This window comes from Corvus kubaryi, unplaced genomic scaffold (assembly GCF_017639235.1).
Source record: "Corvus kubaryi isolate FWS band 111438036 unplaced genomic scaffold, C.kubaryi_AGA036_p1.0 37266, whole genome shotgun sequence".
Taxonomy (NCBI): Eukaryota; Metazoa; Chordata; class Aves; order Passeriformes; family Corvidae; genus Corvus; species Corvus kubaryi.
In genome coordinates, this window is record NW_024581081.1 from 9638397 (window position 1) to 9653195 (window position 14799).

A 14799-nucleotide genomic window follows, 5' to 3' on the forward strand; every position below is an offset into this window, starting at 1 on the left:
ATTGGAGATGGAAGGAAGATCTATCACTGTTTAAACTCCTACTATTATTTGAGATAAAGTCTGCAAAATGCTTAAAGTTTCTTAGTATCAGCTTGAAGTGTAAAAGAAAAGGAAGCTGCCATTTTGCTGTACTCTGAAAGTGGAAAATCTCCAGTTTTCTCAATTTGTTCCTGCTTTTCTGCCCAGGGAAAAGAAGGTATTTTGGGGAAAAGTGTAGATTTTTGTTACTGAATTCCAGTTAGTGCCAGGTGACTAGCTTTAGGGGAAAAGTGCTGAATGTCTAGTGTAATTAAGCTGTTTTATTAATGCTTTAAATAAAGACCAAGAAGCCAGAATATGGAAGTGTAATAAAATTATGTATGTTTCTCCTCTATTGAAGAAAGATGGAATCATACCTATGGATGTATCTTTACTTAGGATTGTCCTCTACCTCCTCCCCCTGCCCCATGTTTTATTCACCTCAAGAAAAAACTAAACTGGTATTTCCTGTGCTCATTAAAAGTAACAAAAGGGTAAACATGAGTTGAAAATCTGGTGCTTTTTTTTCTGAACACTTTTTAAAAAATCATTCAGAAGTCTAGATTCCTCTGCAATCAGTGCATGGCAGAAATAAGTTTTTTTTAATGAGTCAGAAGTGAGATGGTTCTTCCTGAATAATATGTGAAGATTAATTTTCTCACATCATGCTTTCCATGTATTGCTTCCATGTCAACAACAAAAGTGTTTTGCATAAAATGCTACAAATAAAAATCCAGTAGTGTTAAATTATAGGGTTTGCACATAGAAAAGTTTACTCTGGAAGCAAAAGATTTGGTTAAATCCTAAGAAGCTTGAAATAATTATCCTTGTATAGCAAATATTGTTATATACTGAGACGCAGAAAACACACAGGCAAAGTACTAGGAAAAAAGGAGTGTTTCTGAAGATCTTAATGAACAATAGTACTTAATGTGCATGCCGTGAACATAAAACCCTTAAACATGAGGTGATTTTCTGTATAAACTTCAATAGTGTTTTCTTAGTGACAACGATAGCTATTTCTGTTCCAACATTGTCATTATGTGTCTATTGTCATCTTGTGGGCCATGCGGTTAAAATTCTTGCCCGGGTTTTCATGTTGCTAATTAGCACTTGTCCTCCTGTTTTAACTACTTCAGTTTCTATTTTGTTTCTTCACTGATACATTCTGCTGTTCTGAAATTTCTGTCTGTTACTGCTTTGTTGCCTGGAAGTAATGATACATCCTAATACCTTGATCTGTGCTTTCTCTTCAGAAACTTCCGATGCTTCAATTAAAAGTTTGCTATTGTTAAGCAACTTACGTCTCCTCTGTTTATACTACATGAGAATAAATGTGCTTTTTAATTTCTTAGACTGATGCAATTTCACAGTGCCTTGATGATTAAGACAAAAGTAATTTTAGCTAATCCAAAGTACATATTGTTGGATTTTCTAGTTGGAAACTTTTCAGCAATGACTTTAGACTTTCCTATTTTAAAATGAATTCCTGGTGGAAGTTGAAAATCTGAAAGAGAGACACGTAATAGATACATAGATAACAAAACTAAACTGCTCTTGTAGTTAGCTTTATTTTATAGCTATTTGCATATTGTTTTATTAACTTTTAAAAACTCTGATTTTGACCTCTATGTGAAAAGTAGTTAACTACAGGCAAAATGATGATTTATCAGTGACATATTCTAAAGTTAACACTAAATGTGTGTAACTTAATTACTGAATATATAATGTCTAAAGTTAAATTCAGTAGTTATGTACAAAATACAATTTATTCCATAATTCTCTGCTGTCATTAGGATTCAGTCACTGTACAGTCAAGTATGATGTTTCTTTTTAAGAAAAATGATGCCATCATGCCTGCACTACCCTTTTGTTGTCTGAGTAAGTCAGACATAATGGGAATCTAGGCCAACTGGTCTTACAAATTTAAATTATTATTTACTACTGTGAATTAATAATGTAATAATGTAACTTAGTTATAATGGTATTTGTGTAAAGTGGCTTCCAAAATATAGGAAAAATACTGCTTTTTGAAAGGCTGTTTTTTTTCCAACCATGGCAATATTCTTTCTTCAAATGGTGTTTTCTGTTAACCACTTCTCATAAACACCTAACATTCTGTTATTTATGTTAGAGTTAAAATGTAATTTATCTAGATTCGTCTTTGAAGTACTGCACTGTTAGAGAATCATCCTTCTGAATCTTTAGCTATTAATGTCGTGGTGTCTATTTCATGCATTTGTCTACCTTTGTCTACATTTGTGCATTTGTCTTCACCCTCTTTCTGTCTTTCCTTTCCTTGCATGCCTGCATGCTGTTACTCAGTACCAAGCCTTTTATTTCAAGAAATTGATGACGAAACTTGCATTCATTTTGACATGGATGAAGCTCAAGTCACCAAAATCTTCTTCCAGCCATTCTAATTCACATCTTGAAATGTCAACTACTCATACCCTTAGAAAACTACCTATACAAAAAAGCTGTACCTTGATAGAATGTGAGGAGTCCTCAGATCAAAAGACATCTCCACCTGTGATTAAAAGGTCTTTTGTGGACTATCCATTCATGATGATCCAGTCAAATGCTCACACAAAGACTGTGGATGTGACAGTTGTTAACAAATGGAAAAGCCGAAAGGTGGAAGAAATGCCTGCAAAATGTGGCTTTCTAGGTTATAATAAGCTATTAATGAACGACTGTGTAAGTTTTTAATCATTCCTGAAACTTGAGTAAACTGTGTATCATAATGTGTTTTGTGGAGGTGAATTAGCATTATTGTCTCACCTTAGGCACAAATTGAAATCTGTATCCACAAAGAAGTTTTAGACAAGTAAGTGTTGAGTTCAAGCCCTATGCAAATCTGTAGGGTTTAGCTCCTAAGTTCTCTAGCCATCTGGGACAGTGTGTCTTCAACAGTAACTGCATAATTAGGAATGATCACTGGCCACAGTTCTCAGTAAAATGGGTCATCGGTGTCATTGGCACAATAAATGGCTGCAAAGTGTGTTGCATCAGTGTTGATTAGCAGAAGGACTGGGGAGACAAAACAAACCAAAAAAGAAATCACTAATTGTAAAACAGAGAACTACAGATCAATGAAGTAGAAAAAATGAAATGTAAACAGAAAAATGTAATAAAAACCATTTTGCTTCTTAAAGTTCTTTATAATTTGAAGGCTGATAAGCAAATGAATCTGGAATTAATTTTTCAAAATTAATTTTAAATTTTTTATCTAGTAATCAGTAAAATTAGGATTTTATAACAATTAAAAAAATTTTATAATAGACATAAATAATAGCAGTACTTCTAATTTCCATGACTGAAAACTAAGTAATCCCGACTAGCAGAGCAACACTTTCAATGTGGTTTCATTTAATAATGGGAAAGGCAGTGTACTAAGTTATGGCTGTGTACCTCATATTCATTACTTTTCCTCAAATATTATATTCATTGCTGGTGCCAGTGCTATTTGTTGACCAATGATCTTTTGCTATTTGTATGATTATTAGTGTTTTAGTTCTGTGGAACAGGTTGCCCACAGAAACTGTGGGTGCATCATCTCTGGAAGTATTGAAGGCCAAGTTGGACATGACTCTGAGAAATCTGGTCTCGTGGAAGGTGTCCTTGTGTATGGCAGAGGGGTTGGAACTAGATGGCCTTAAAGGTCCCTTCCAACCCTAAACACTTCATGTTTTATGGAAGCTCTTAAAAAGCATTGCACAAATTAGTCGTGATCTCACAGTGTAGTGGATGCTATGTGGGTTAGCCATGTAAAAGTGTAGGATAGCCATATAAAGTGTTTCAGTTGACCTTTGAAGCAGTTTCTCTACTAGTTAAACTGTTTGGAACATTTTGCCTTGGTGACATGTGAAATCTTTCTCTTGCAGCTTGAGGATCCCGCCATTAGATGGCAGATGGCACTTTACAAAGATTTACCAAACAGGACTGAAGATTCCTCAGACCCAGAGAAGACTGTGGAAAGGGTCCTTGATATAGCTAATGTACTGTTTCACCTGGAACAGGTTAGACACGCTTTACCAATTCCATTGCTTATCTAAATAAAAGAATTCACCCTTTCATTTGTGCTTTGACCTGCTGTATTTAATGTTATATTGTTTTTTCTTTCTTTTGATGACTACTGCTTACGTGCTTAATCTTATGTTTTGTAGTCCAATATCATGGTCATATCTATCTCACAGTGTATTTGCAGCAGCTCCAACAACAATTTGTTTGGCCAATCTGGCCAACTCATATATCCCTTGCTGCATTCAAGAAACAGCAGAAGCAGGTTGGAGGAATCATTTTTTCTGAGAAAGATCTGTCAGAATGTTTTAAGTTGCTTCAGAATCTGGCAAAAAGGTCTATTGTATTATCTAATATTTTTTGCAGTAATATACGAGCTTCCCATGTGACCTGAACTACTATAACTTTCATTTAAGTAATTCTGTATTTTATTTTGTGTCCTTTCTAGTAGCAGTATTCTTTAAAATATGACCTTAAAAAATCTCCTAAATTGATACATCTTACAGGTCAAAGACTAGTTGATAAATTCATTTTGTGACTTTTCTTTTAGAATTGTTACGTATTTTGCACTTTAGATTTATTCTGTGTTTTTTCCTTTTTAAAATGTAGTGAAAAAACAGGACATTAACTTGGAGGGTATTCCTAATGGCAGAGATGAGCACTGCTGGTTGCATAACCTAGACTACAAACTGTCTTCATATAGAATTTACTTTTTTTTTTTTTTTCCCTTTTCAAAGAACATTTGAAAATTCAAGGTTCTCTTGCATTCTCATTAGATTAGTTGGTTTCACTCAGAAAGTTTTCAGATCCGATGTCAGGAAGCTTCCACACTGTGATGAGGTCACTGGTTCAGTCAATAGGAACCTGAGAGATATGCACTCTGCATATACACTCTGTAGACGGTGTGTTGATGTGAATATCTGTGTCCCGTCTGTTGTATCACACAGCTCTTCTTTATATAGTTGACCAGCCTTGATATGGACTTGCTGCAAGTTCAACAGCCTTATACAGCTTGGTAGAAGAGAATGAGGAGGAGTCACTAAATTTTACCTGTTGCTGAATATGTGTGGAGAAAGCAAAACGTGATAGAATATGGAAGCAAATCCTTGTCAATCATGGTTTGCCTATGAGAGAGAGCGAGACAGGAGAATGGGTGCTGATTAGGAGGATATAGGGTTGCTGTGAGGAAAGAAGGCTAGAGAAAAGCTAGAAACATAGGGGAGAAAAAGGTTTTCTCTTTTACCCTAGTTTTATCCAAGTTGACAGCAGTAATACAGAACAGGATGGATTCTCATTGTAATACCAGATCAACATTTAAGATCAGTACTTCTGGTCAGACTTAGTCAAGTAAATGCTTTGCTTGTTGTCAAGTAAATGCTTTCTGCTTTTTTTATGACTACCTTGCACCTATTTCTTTAAAGATTTAGCCCCACAGTTTTACTTATCTTCTGTAGGAGCTTTTGTTACTGAAATGGGAAATATAGTGTCTTTAAAATGAGTGAATATATGAGCACTGCATCTGTTTTTGTGATAGTCTTGAGTAATCCTTTGCTCTCTGTATACAAATACTCTGTTCTCCATATATACATACTCTGAATGCTTTCTGTATTGCACTTGCAACAATCAGTTCATTCTTTGTGTTTTCTTTCCAGGCAGAGCTAACTTCTTTGTTTTTATTGTTTTCAGAAATCCGCTTGCGTAGGCCGAGGCTATTTCTTTTGGGAAAGTATAGAGGGATTTATAATTGTTTGTGAAGATATTACTAATTACCTAACTTTCACATTTGGATTTGAATGACTTTTAAATTACTAGTGCTGGCTTTTTTTTTTGTGACTGTAAACATGTTTGCTGTGAACACTTTTTTATACTTTCTCTTAAAAAATACTTTTCATTTGTATTTTATCTTTTAGAAAGAACTTGTTTAAGATTGTTACCATTTAATCTTACAAGTATAATTACATATTTCACTGAATAGCAGTGTTTTTGTTCATTTAATTAAATGTTCATTTTTTAACTATTAACATTTTTTGTATTTCACTAAACTGGATAACCAAATTTGGATTGAATATTGGCTCTACATAAACATCAGAGTTGTCACTACATATTTTACATATAATGCTTGATTTTGTTGCAAGGGAGAATTACTAAGTCTTTCAGGGTAGAAATACTAACTTCCACTGCCTTCTTTGATGCTGTTGGAACACAGGGGAGTGTAGTTGTTTGTAGAAGAAACAAACCCTCCATAAAAAAACCAAACAGCACCCCCCCAAAAGTCATCCCCCTCTTAACTCTGCAACAGTTGTGTAGGTTAAATCGAATTATATAATCTTTATGGAAGATGTGTGAAATAAATCACAGAAACTCTGAATAGGCTGTGGGAAAGGAGTGATCTGTAGCACAGCCTGCAATCATAGTTCCCAGTTATCCAGTCAGGCTATATACAGAAGTATGCAAGTGCTCTTCAGCACCACAGTAGTCATTTTCTTCAGATGGAAACAAGGATGAAAGGTAGAAGAACAAACTCTAAAAGTGTAAAAGATGAAGATGGAGCACACCCAATTTCATGTCGTGCTACTGTAGAGCCAGGATGCAGAAAGAGAATATATCTTAAGATGACGCTGTAGTTTTATGAAATGTAGCTAAAGTGTTTTGATGTATTTTATGTACATTCTGTCTGTGCTAATTCATGGAAAAGATTTAGTCTTAAGTCTTTGTACTTGTCACTTTTTCTTAAAGTTAATTCTTTTCCATTGTAGCTCATTATGGTACATATTACAAATAAAAGGTTAATTGTATCCATGAATATTTCTTTAAAAATATTGTCTGACGCAATGTGAAGCTGTACAATTTACCTGTACATGTGTAAAGAGTTACATATAAAAGATAGAATGAATGAAGATTCTTCACATTAGAAGTTAAGGTCTTCTGAGAGATGGCCTTATTTGCAATAGTATTCTATCTAAAAGATAGAAAAAATTGAATGAAGTGAAAAAGAAGAATATCCGTATCATACCAGGAAAGGGAGATTCTTGCTTTAAGTTTATTTTCTAAATTCTGATTCTATGATTTGGCTGAATGCTTGAACTCTGTCTGGAACATTTTTTCTGATCTATTCCTCTTCTGTTCCTTTTCTACTTAATTTATCTGTTAACTAACATTTTCACTAATACTACTATTTCCAGGCACTAGGGACATTGCATCATTATTTTTCCATGTGTATTTTGTGTAACAGGTGGAACATCCGCAGCGTTCCAAAAAAGCAGTGTGGCATAAGCTGCTGTCTAAACAGAGGAAAAGAGCAGTAGTGGCCTGCTTTAGAATGGCACCATTGTATAATCTGCCAAGGTGAGAGCTATATTGTTCTGTCTTTCACAAATGCACTAATATTCATACGGAGCTATTTGGCAAGATCAAAGGAAAAAAAATAGTAAACCAGTTTGTATGCTGCTTTCTTTTATTAGGTTTAATTGCTTTTTTCTATATTCTGAAAAAAATAACAAAAAACATAATTTTCAATTTCTGATTTCAAGTCTAATCCTGAACATTAAAAAATGCAATTATTTGAGCACAATCCAAATTTATCTATTGCTATTATGTTAATATTTAAATTAAAATAATATGACAATATTTTTTATTAAAAAATAAAACAGCAGTGTGGCAATGTATTTTATTTAATTATGATTTTTAAATTTCTTTAAAGTTTTATTTATTATCTGTTCCTAAATAATTATTACTATGTTTTAGTATCAGTTTTACATGTTAGTGGAACACAGTTTTAAATAGAACATTTTAATGTAATTTTTTTTTTAAATGGGTGCATTTGACCATAGAAATTTTGTTTCCCTTTTAAATTATTCTTGTAATGACTGGACAGTTCTTCAAGCTAAATGAAATTCATATTGACTAAATCTTGTTTTTAAAAGTTTACAGCTTTTGTTTTAAATGTTCCTTTTTAGGCACCGAGCCGTCAATCTCTTTCTTCAAGGCTATGATAAATCTTGGATTGAAACAGAGGAACACTATTTTGAAGACAAACTGATAGAAGACTTAGCAGTATGTCTGGGTGAAAGGGTCATAAGAATGTATTATGGATTTACATTTATCTTGTATAGTAATAATTATAAATCTGTGAAGTACCTAAGATATCACCTAAGCTATCTCTTCCCAAAGGGATGAGCTATAACCAAGTCACTCTGATAGCTTTTGAAAAATTACAAATGATGGAGATTCCAAAATCCCCTCAGGCAGTTTGCTTCAGGGCTTCAATAATCTTTTATAAAGCTTTTTTTCTAAATTACATATCAATTGCTATCATTCCCCTATTTCTTATCTTCTGCCCTGTGGAGAACTGGAACAGCCTATTCCCTCCTGTTTTGCAGCTAACCTTTGTATATTTGAGGACTACATAATCCACATTAAAGCAGTTTAAGTCAAAAGGTTAGAATATGAAACTAGAGGAGTTCTAGTCTTAGATCAATCAGTTCCTTAGAAGCTGTCAGAGCCTGCTTCTTCTTCACAGAAGAATCTTCTTGTCAGGGATATGAGGATTTTTCCCAATGATGAAGTGTTAGAGCCATGTCTTTAGCCCTGTAAATACCTATGGTGGTTTTCAGTTGAGTCTGGGGTCCTCATCTCTTACAATTGTCTCTCTGAAAGGTAGTTTTTTCACAGGTTGGGCAAGAGCTAGTACTAGGGATTCATACTGGGAAGTCCAACAGAACACAGTCTGAGATCAGTCCTTTCATTGTAAGGAGAGCCTGCTCTCTGCAATAGAGAGAGGAAGCTAACTGTAAAATTTCTATTAGAAAAGAAGTAATAATTTGCTTTTACTGCTTAAAGCTTGTGCTTAAAACCAGCTACCCAAGTTGTAAACAATTTTGAAAATTAGGATCAAAATAGTGAAAGGGAAATCAGCAGGAATGAACTCAACACAGACTATGGAAGTTCAGATTTGCCTGCACACATGCAGAGTTAATTTCTTGTGGCATCCTTATAGTAGGATCAAGCATTGTGAAAAAACAAGAGACTTCTACAAATGTTTACTTTGTATACAGACTTTTAAACTGATATCCTTAAGTATCCCAACACAATGCAAGTAGCGCAGGTTCAATCTCAAAAATAATTATATTTCAACAGCTGGGAGCATGAGTGTGCAGTGGAACAACACAATTCTTTGCATGTGTGCATGTATGTGCAGGTGTGTAGATGTAAAGAAATAACCCAGCATGGTAATTTGGCTACACTGACATGAAGGGTTATCTCCTTGCCTCCTTGACAAACCTATGTACTTACTAAGTTTATTAATAACTCTTTGCCAACAGGTAGCTTGAGTGAAAAACTGTCTCAGAGAAGACAGAAGCAGACTGGCCTGGATTTTATATCATCCTTTATTAAAAAACTACAGGAATTTCCTTGTAGTTCCTCAAACCTACAGATATGTGTATTGCCATTGCTCTTTTAAGTAGAGATGTATTGCACCGTTCAATCAAACGAGCACACAAAACTCCATCTGTCTTTTAAATAAATTTCTATCACATTCTTGCTGCGATAGAGCATTCACTCTCAGAAGGGTGAGAGTTTGAGGTTCAGCTCTGTGGAGCTGATCCAGAATGCTTTGTGGACATCATGAAAGGTGTAGTTGTGTTGTTGGTGAAGGCTCCTCTTAGACAAACTATACCCTGGTGTAGCAAGGAATTAAAAGTTTATTGAACTGTCAAGATGGAATCACAGCCCAGGCTATGGTGGCAGAACTCATCTGGAAGGGAAGAAAAGAGGTGCCTTGGGCTCTCTGATGTATTCTTGAAGGATTGTCTGAAGTTTCTGGACTGTTCACATTCTAAGTAAGAAAATGGATCAATCCAGGACTCAGAAACTATGGGCAAGATTCCTGTCCTTTAACTCTCTGTAGTTAGTAAACTACAATCTTTTATGCTGTAGTGACTTCTTTCTCAATACTGAGAATCTTGGCCATTCTTTTCTGCTAAGTAAAAATAATTTAAAGGAACAAATCCAGTCAAAGCTACCTTCTTCCTGACTTTGCCAGATCCAGGCAATTTATAGACTTGTGGTAAGAGCTTTTTCTGGGATGTGGGAGTTGATAATTTCCATCACATAAAAGCAGAGAACTGAACTGAAGCTTGCAGTTTTGTTCCATGAATCTTCTGTCCTCAAGTCTATTATACAAAAGTCGTACTGCTTCTTCCACTTGTAAAATTAAAGGAAAAAAGTATACCCTTGTCCTTTTTTTGAGCAGCTTAATTGTGCTGATTCCTAATTGTGATTCAACAAATAAAGCCTCTGAGGGAACTAGATTTTTGATATTTGATGTTAACATCATTTTTATTAATCTTAAAAATGCTTCTGCTTAAATAAATAGGTTATATGAACACTTAAGCTTATTTGACATAACTGTTGATTTGTTTTATTGGTAGATGTTATTGGACATAACTTGTAAGAAAAATATGTTTAATAGAAATTTAGATTATATAAAATAATAATATAATTAGACTATATAAAATAATATTTTTTAAGTCTTCAAGATTTAGAAATGGCAGCTAAAACTTACCCAACCTATATGTTTTATCCTCTTCAGGTAAAGCCTTTTGTTTTACACCTACATAACTATAGGGCAAATGTCTCAAGACATTGAAAATTAAGCATACTTATTTCCCAAAAATTCAGAAAATCATTTGATTCTAGTGTTCATGCTGTGCTTAATAATGCACACTCATTGGTGAATTTGATCCTCCATTTAATTGCAATAAATCTATGTAAACTAGTAACATATTAACAGAACTTCTGCCCTTTTGTTTCATCAGTTTTTATAGCATAGGGAGATATTCTGGTTGATAACATTATGAAGTACAGAATACTGCCAGTTAATTAAAGAGAAAGGTCAGCATTCTAAATGAGATTGAAATAAAGAGCAGGGGAAGACATCCATCACTGTTCTGGTCTTGTTACTGATACTGTAAATCACATTATCACATACTGAAAAATGTGAAATGAACCTTGTATGGTGATCATAGAGTGGCATATGAAACAATAGTTGTGCATATATGTCAACTGAAGGGAATTCTCAGCTGCAACTGGTCATGTTTGGCACAGCTGAGTGGGAAAGGTGGACTTCACAGGCCCGTAAGAAAGAGTTGTACTCATAGACCATCTATAAGCATTCCCACAGGAATCTGTTTGGCATGCAAAATTTGTTTTCTTAGTAGACAACAATCCATTTTCCTTGAATCTCTGAAGTGGCCAAGCCATCCTTATTGCTTAACAGATAACATATGACAATATAATAATTTATTACTTGTGCTCTCTTATCAATGCATGGAATTCTTTTTATCTGTATTTTGGTGTATAGTGCTAGATGAAAACAAGGAGGAAGAGTGGGCATATTTTAGGCGACCAATTTTCTTCGAGCTACCAGAGTCTTCATAGAAAAAAGTGCCTGGATGAAGCAATTTTGTTAATAACTTGATAGATAAAACTTACTTTCTTAAATGTCTTTTGGCAAAACACAAGAAGTTGGAGGACAGATTTGTATAGGTTTTTTTCTGAGCACTGCTTTGGTAGTTGTCATTAAAATATTTAGGACTACATTTTTCTTTCAAAGAAAACTAACTAGAGCTGTCTAAAACTGAAAGCAAAATAACACATGAGAAAAGAACCCTCTTTATGCATTTAGATATATTATTGAATCATATATAATATTTTTCGTACATTATTGATTTGTCATCTCCTAAAATTCTACATCCTGCCAACATTACTGTTGTTGTAGATAGAGCTCCTTGTGTCTAAAACTACTGCTGAGCTTCAGCTTTGGATTTCTTCTTCTTCAAAGTCTCTCATAATTTCTCAGTGAACATTTTATCTGGCATAGACTTGAAACAGGATTCTCATTTTTATCTGATGAAGCTGCTTAGCATAGTGAGCTACAAACAGTATAATAGTAAATCCAGGCATCTGTTTACCACTAGTTCTGGATAACCGACTAAAAGATTGAAGTTATTCTCAGAATCTAGGGGAGAGGGTTAATTTTTATGAGCAGAGGAAATCCAAAGCTTAGCAAGTCGTATCATCTTTGTAAGTCTTCATGGTCATAAACACAGTCAGAGTTTTTTCATACTTTGTTGGAAGTTGCGTCCTCCTGGCTGTCCAAATCAAAATTACATATGTTAATATTTAATGTTTAGTAAATTGCACAGAGTAAAACATTGTTCACTATAGATAATTAAATATACTTTAAAAATCTTTTTTTCCCTAAAGAAACCTGGGGAGGAACCACCAGAAGAAGATGAAAGCCTTAAAAGAGTTGATCCTTTACATCAACTTATTCTGCTATTCAGTCGAACAGCCTTGACTGAAAAATGGTAGGCATGGTGTGAGAGACTACAGAATGCATGCAGATTTTCAGAATACTCCTTTATTTGAAATCGTATATGTCTCTTTTCAAGTGAGATTACATAATCTAGGCCAAAACGTGTGTATGAACATATGGTGAGTTTGAGTTACACTCAAACCTCTTTAGCTTGTGGTATGTAAAGAGATTTTAACAGGACTTTTTCACAGTTATGGATGCTGTGTTCAGGACTTACTACTCCTCTGTCTTCTGTCTATGTTCCTTATTGACAGTTATATTCAGAATATGAAGTATATCCTAAGTATAATTGAAAAATTAACTATATTCACTTTATTGGAAGGTGTTTATGAATTTCTGAGTACTGTGTTTGTAGCTGGCTATACTTTTCCATTTGTATAAGTTAATCAAGTCTTAATTTTCCAAAAATACTTTTGTTATTATTTATGAGCATAGAAATTATTTAAAAATATTTGTAAGATGTTTAAAAATATCTTGGCACTTCAATTCTACTATAATTACTCTAATCTTCCTCATTTACCTCTCCTTTCTCTATTAACCAGCAAATTGGAAGAAGATTTCCTGTATATGGCTTATGCTGACATTATGGCAAAGGTAACTTGTTTGATATCTTATGCTTATTTTGTGTTTTAATTAAGTTAGTGATGAAGATCAAAAGAAATAATTTGTGAAGTGTTATCAGTAAATTGCGAGTTATCAGTAAATGTTTTCTTTCTACATGGTATCAGAGCTGCCATGATGAAGAAGATGATGATGGTGAAGAAGAAGTGAAGAGTTTTGAAGTAAGATTATACTTCTTTTTTTTTTTCTTGTCATGTTAGACATTATTTCATAGCTTCCAGCTGACATTTATGTTTCTTGGTTCATGGCTTACTGCAGCTTATTATGCCAGTGAACTGCATGTCACAAGCTGGATATGGCAGATATGAGTCTCCAGATTAATACTAGTGAAACAAAAACATGCGCAGTATCACATAATATAAGATTATATAGAGAATAATTTAGTGGATCTTATATATTTATCTCATTGACTTTAACTTTTTAGTTAGATATTACAGACAATGACTTATTCTAAAAGTCTGATAACAACAGACTGTATCTTTTAAGTTATTCTGCCCTCCCTTTAGTTTGTATTTCTAAAATACTTAAATAATACTATTTTTTGCAGTAGTCATTTGCATTCAGTACCAGTAATTCATACAATGGTTTTATGTTCACATATATATTAGTGCTTCTTAATAAAATGTGAAGTTTTGTTCATCGGTACTGCTAAGATTTTTGTTTATGTTGAGAGCAGGAAATCTATATTTATTGTTGTTTAATGTTGAGTTTTTAGTGATCATCACTGTTTAAGGATATACATATGAGTTGATTACAGGTGTAAGAGATGAGTCCTTGTCATGTGCTTGCTCTGGGACCTGTCTCTCTTTTTCCATTAATAAAATGGAGTTTGCAAGAAATTTGTCTCTTCTGAGGGGCACTGAGGGAATTAGCTTGTTAATATTTTTAATATTTTAATGTCTTTTGGCGTATTACAATTCTGACATTAAAAAGTGTCTCTTATGTCTTTCAACTCAATACTTACATTTCATACCTCTACTAAAACACAGAAACATGAAATAAACACTTTTATTATTTCTTTAAAAAATTCTAAATATACTGATTGTTTTGCTGTAAAGCTATCTGTGCTGTTCTAAATGCTGAAGAGTGGTTTGGTAATTTTTACTTTTACTCCATTGTTTTATAAACATAGAATGTTCTCTATGTTTTCTATATGATGCTGCATGATATAGCACTGAATACTTAAGTACATATTCCCTATTTGACTGTATAAAGAAATCAGACTATCAATACTAAAGTCTTTTCAATCACTTAAAAATTAAAAGTAATATACATAACATATAAAATTTTGTTTCTTGGTAAATATCTAAGTATGAACCCAAATTTCAGTGGGTTTTTCTGATTTTTTTTCTTTTCCTCTGGGAATGCAATATCTGACTTACTATTGACTAAACAAAGTATATTCATTCCTATAAGCTTCTATCAGCTAGCCCGTACGTGCTTGTTAGATATCAAAACCTTCTGCTTATAAATGTGAAAATTGATAAAAAGGAAGTCATTAAGGTGGATGAAGAAATTTATCAGTAAGGAATTTGTCAGTGCTCCTTACCTAAATTATAATGTTCAGCGTTCAATTTTTTGTTTTGAGAGAAGATCCTATTCATTTGTTTCTCTTTATTATTTTTCCTGTAGCTGTGAAACTTATGTTTAAATAATGTATTTATATGTTCAAAAGACAAGTTTGTGTATGTATTTGGTCAGTCACCTGCAGCAAAAAAATTTTGGACTTCTTTTTCTTATTACTATTTCGCTTCTTC

General features: G+C 33.6%; 1 protein-coding gene across 2 annotated transcripts in view; it reads left to right on the plus strand.

Annotated features, from left to right (window-relative positions):
* The window catches only part of RYR2 (ryanodine receptor 2), a 391343-nt gene that overhangs the window by 320830 nt on the left and 55714 nt on the right, over window positions 1-14799 (plus strand). For both annotated transcript variants that reach the window (XM_042025322.1, XM_042025323.1), the window contains 7 exons: window positions 3906-4040; window positions 5728-5763; window positions 7274-7386; window positions 7998-8094; window positions 12310-12413; window positions 12964-13015; window positions 13150-13203. In XM_042025322.1, coding sequence (XP_041881256.1) covers window positions 3906-4040; window positions 5728-5763; window positions 7274-7386; window positions 7998-8094; window positions 12310-12413; window positions 12964-13015; window positions 13150-13203 — 591 coding nt within the window. The remainder of the gene's footprint in view (window positions 1-3905; window positions 4041-5727; window positions 5764-7273; window positions 7387-7997; window positions 8095-12309; window positions 12414-12963; window positions 13016-13149; window positions 13204-14799) is intronic.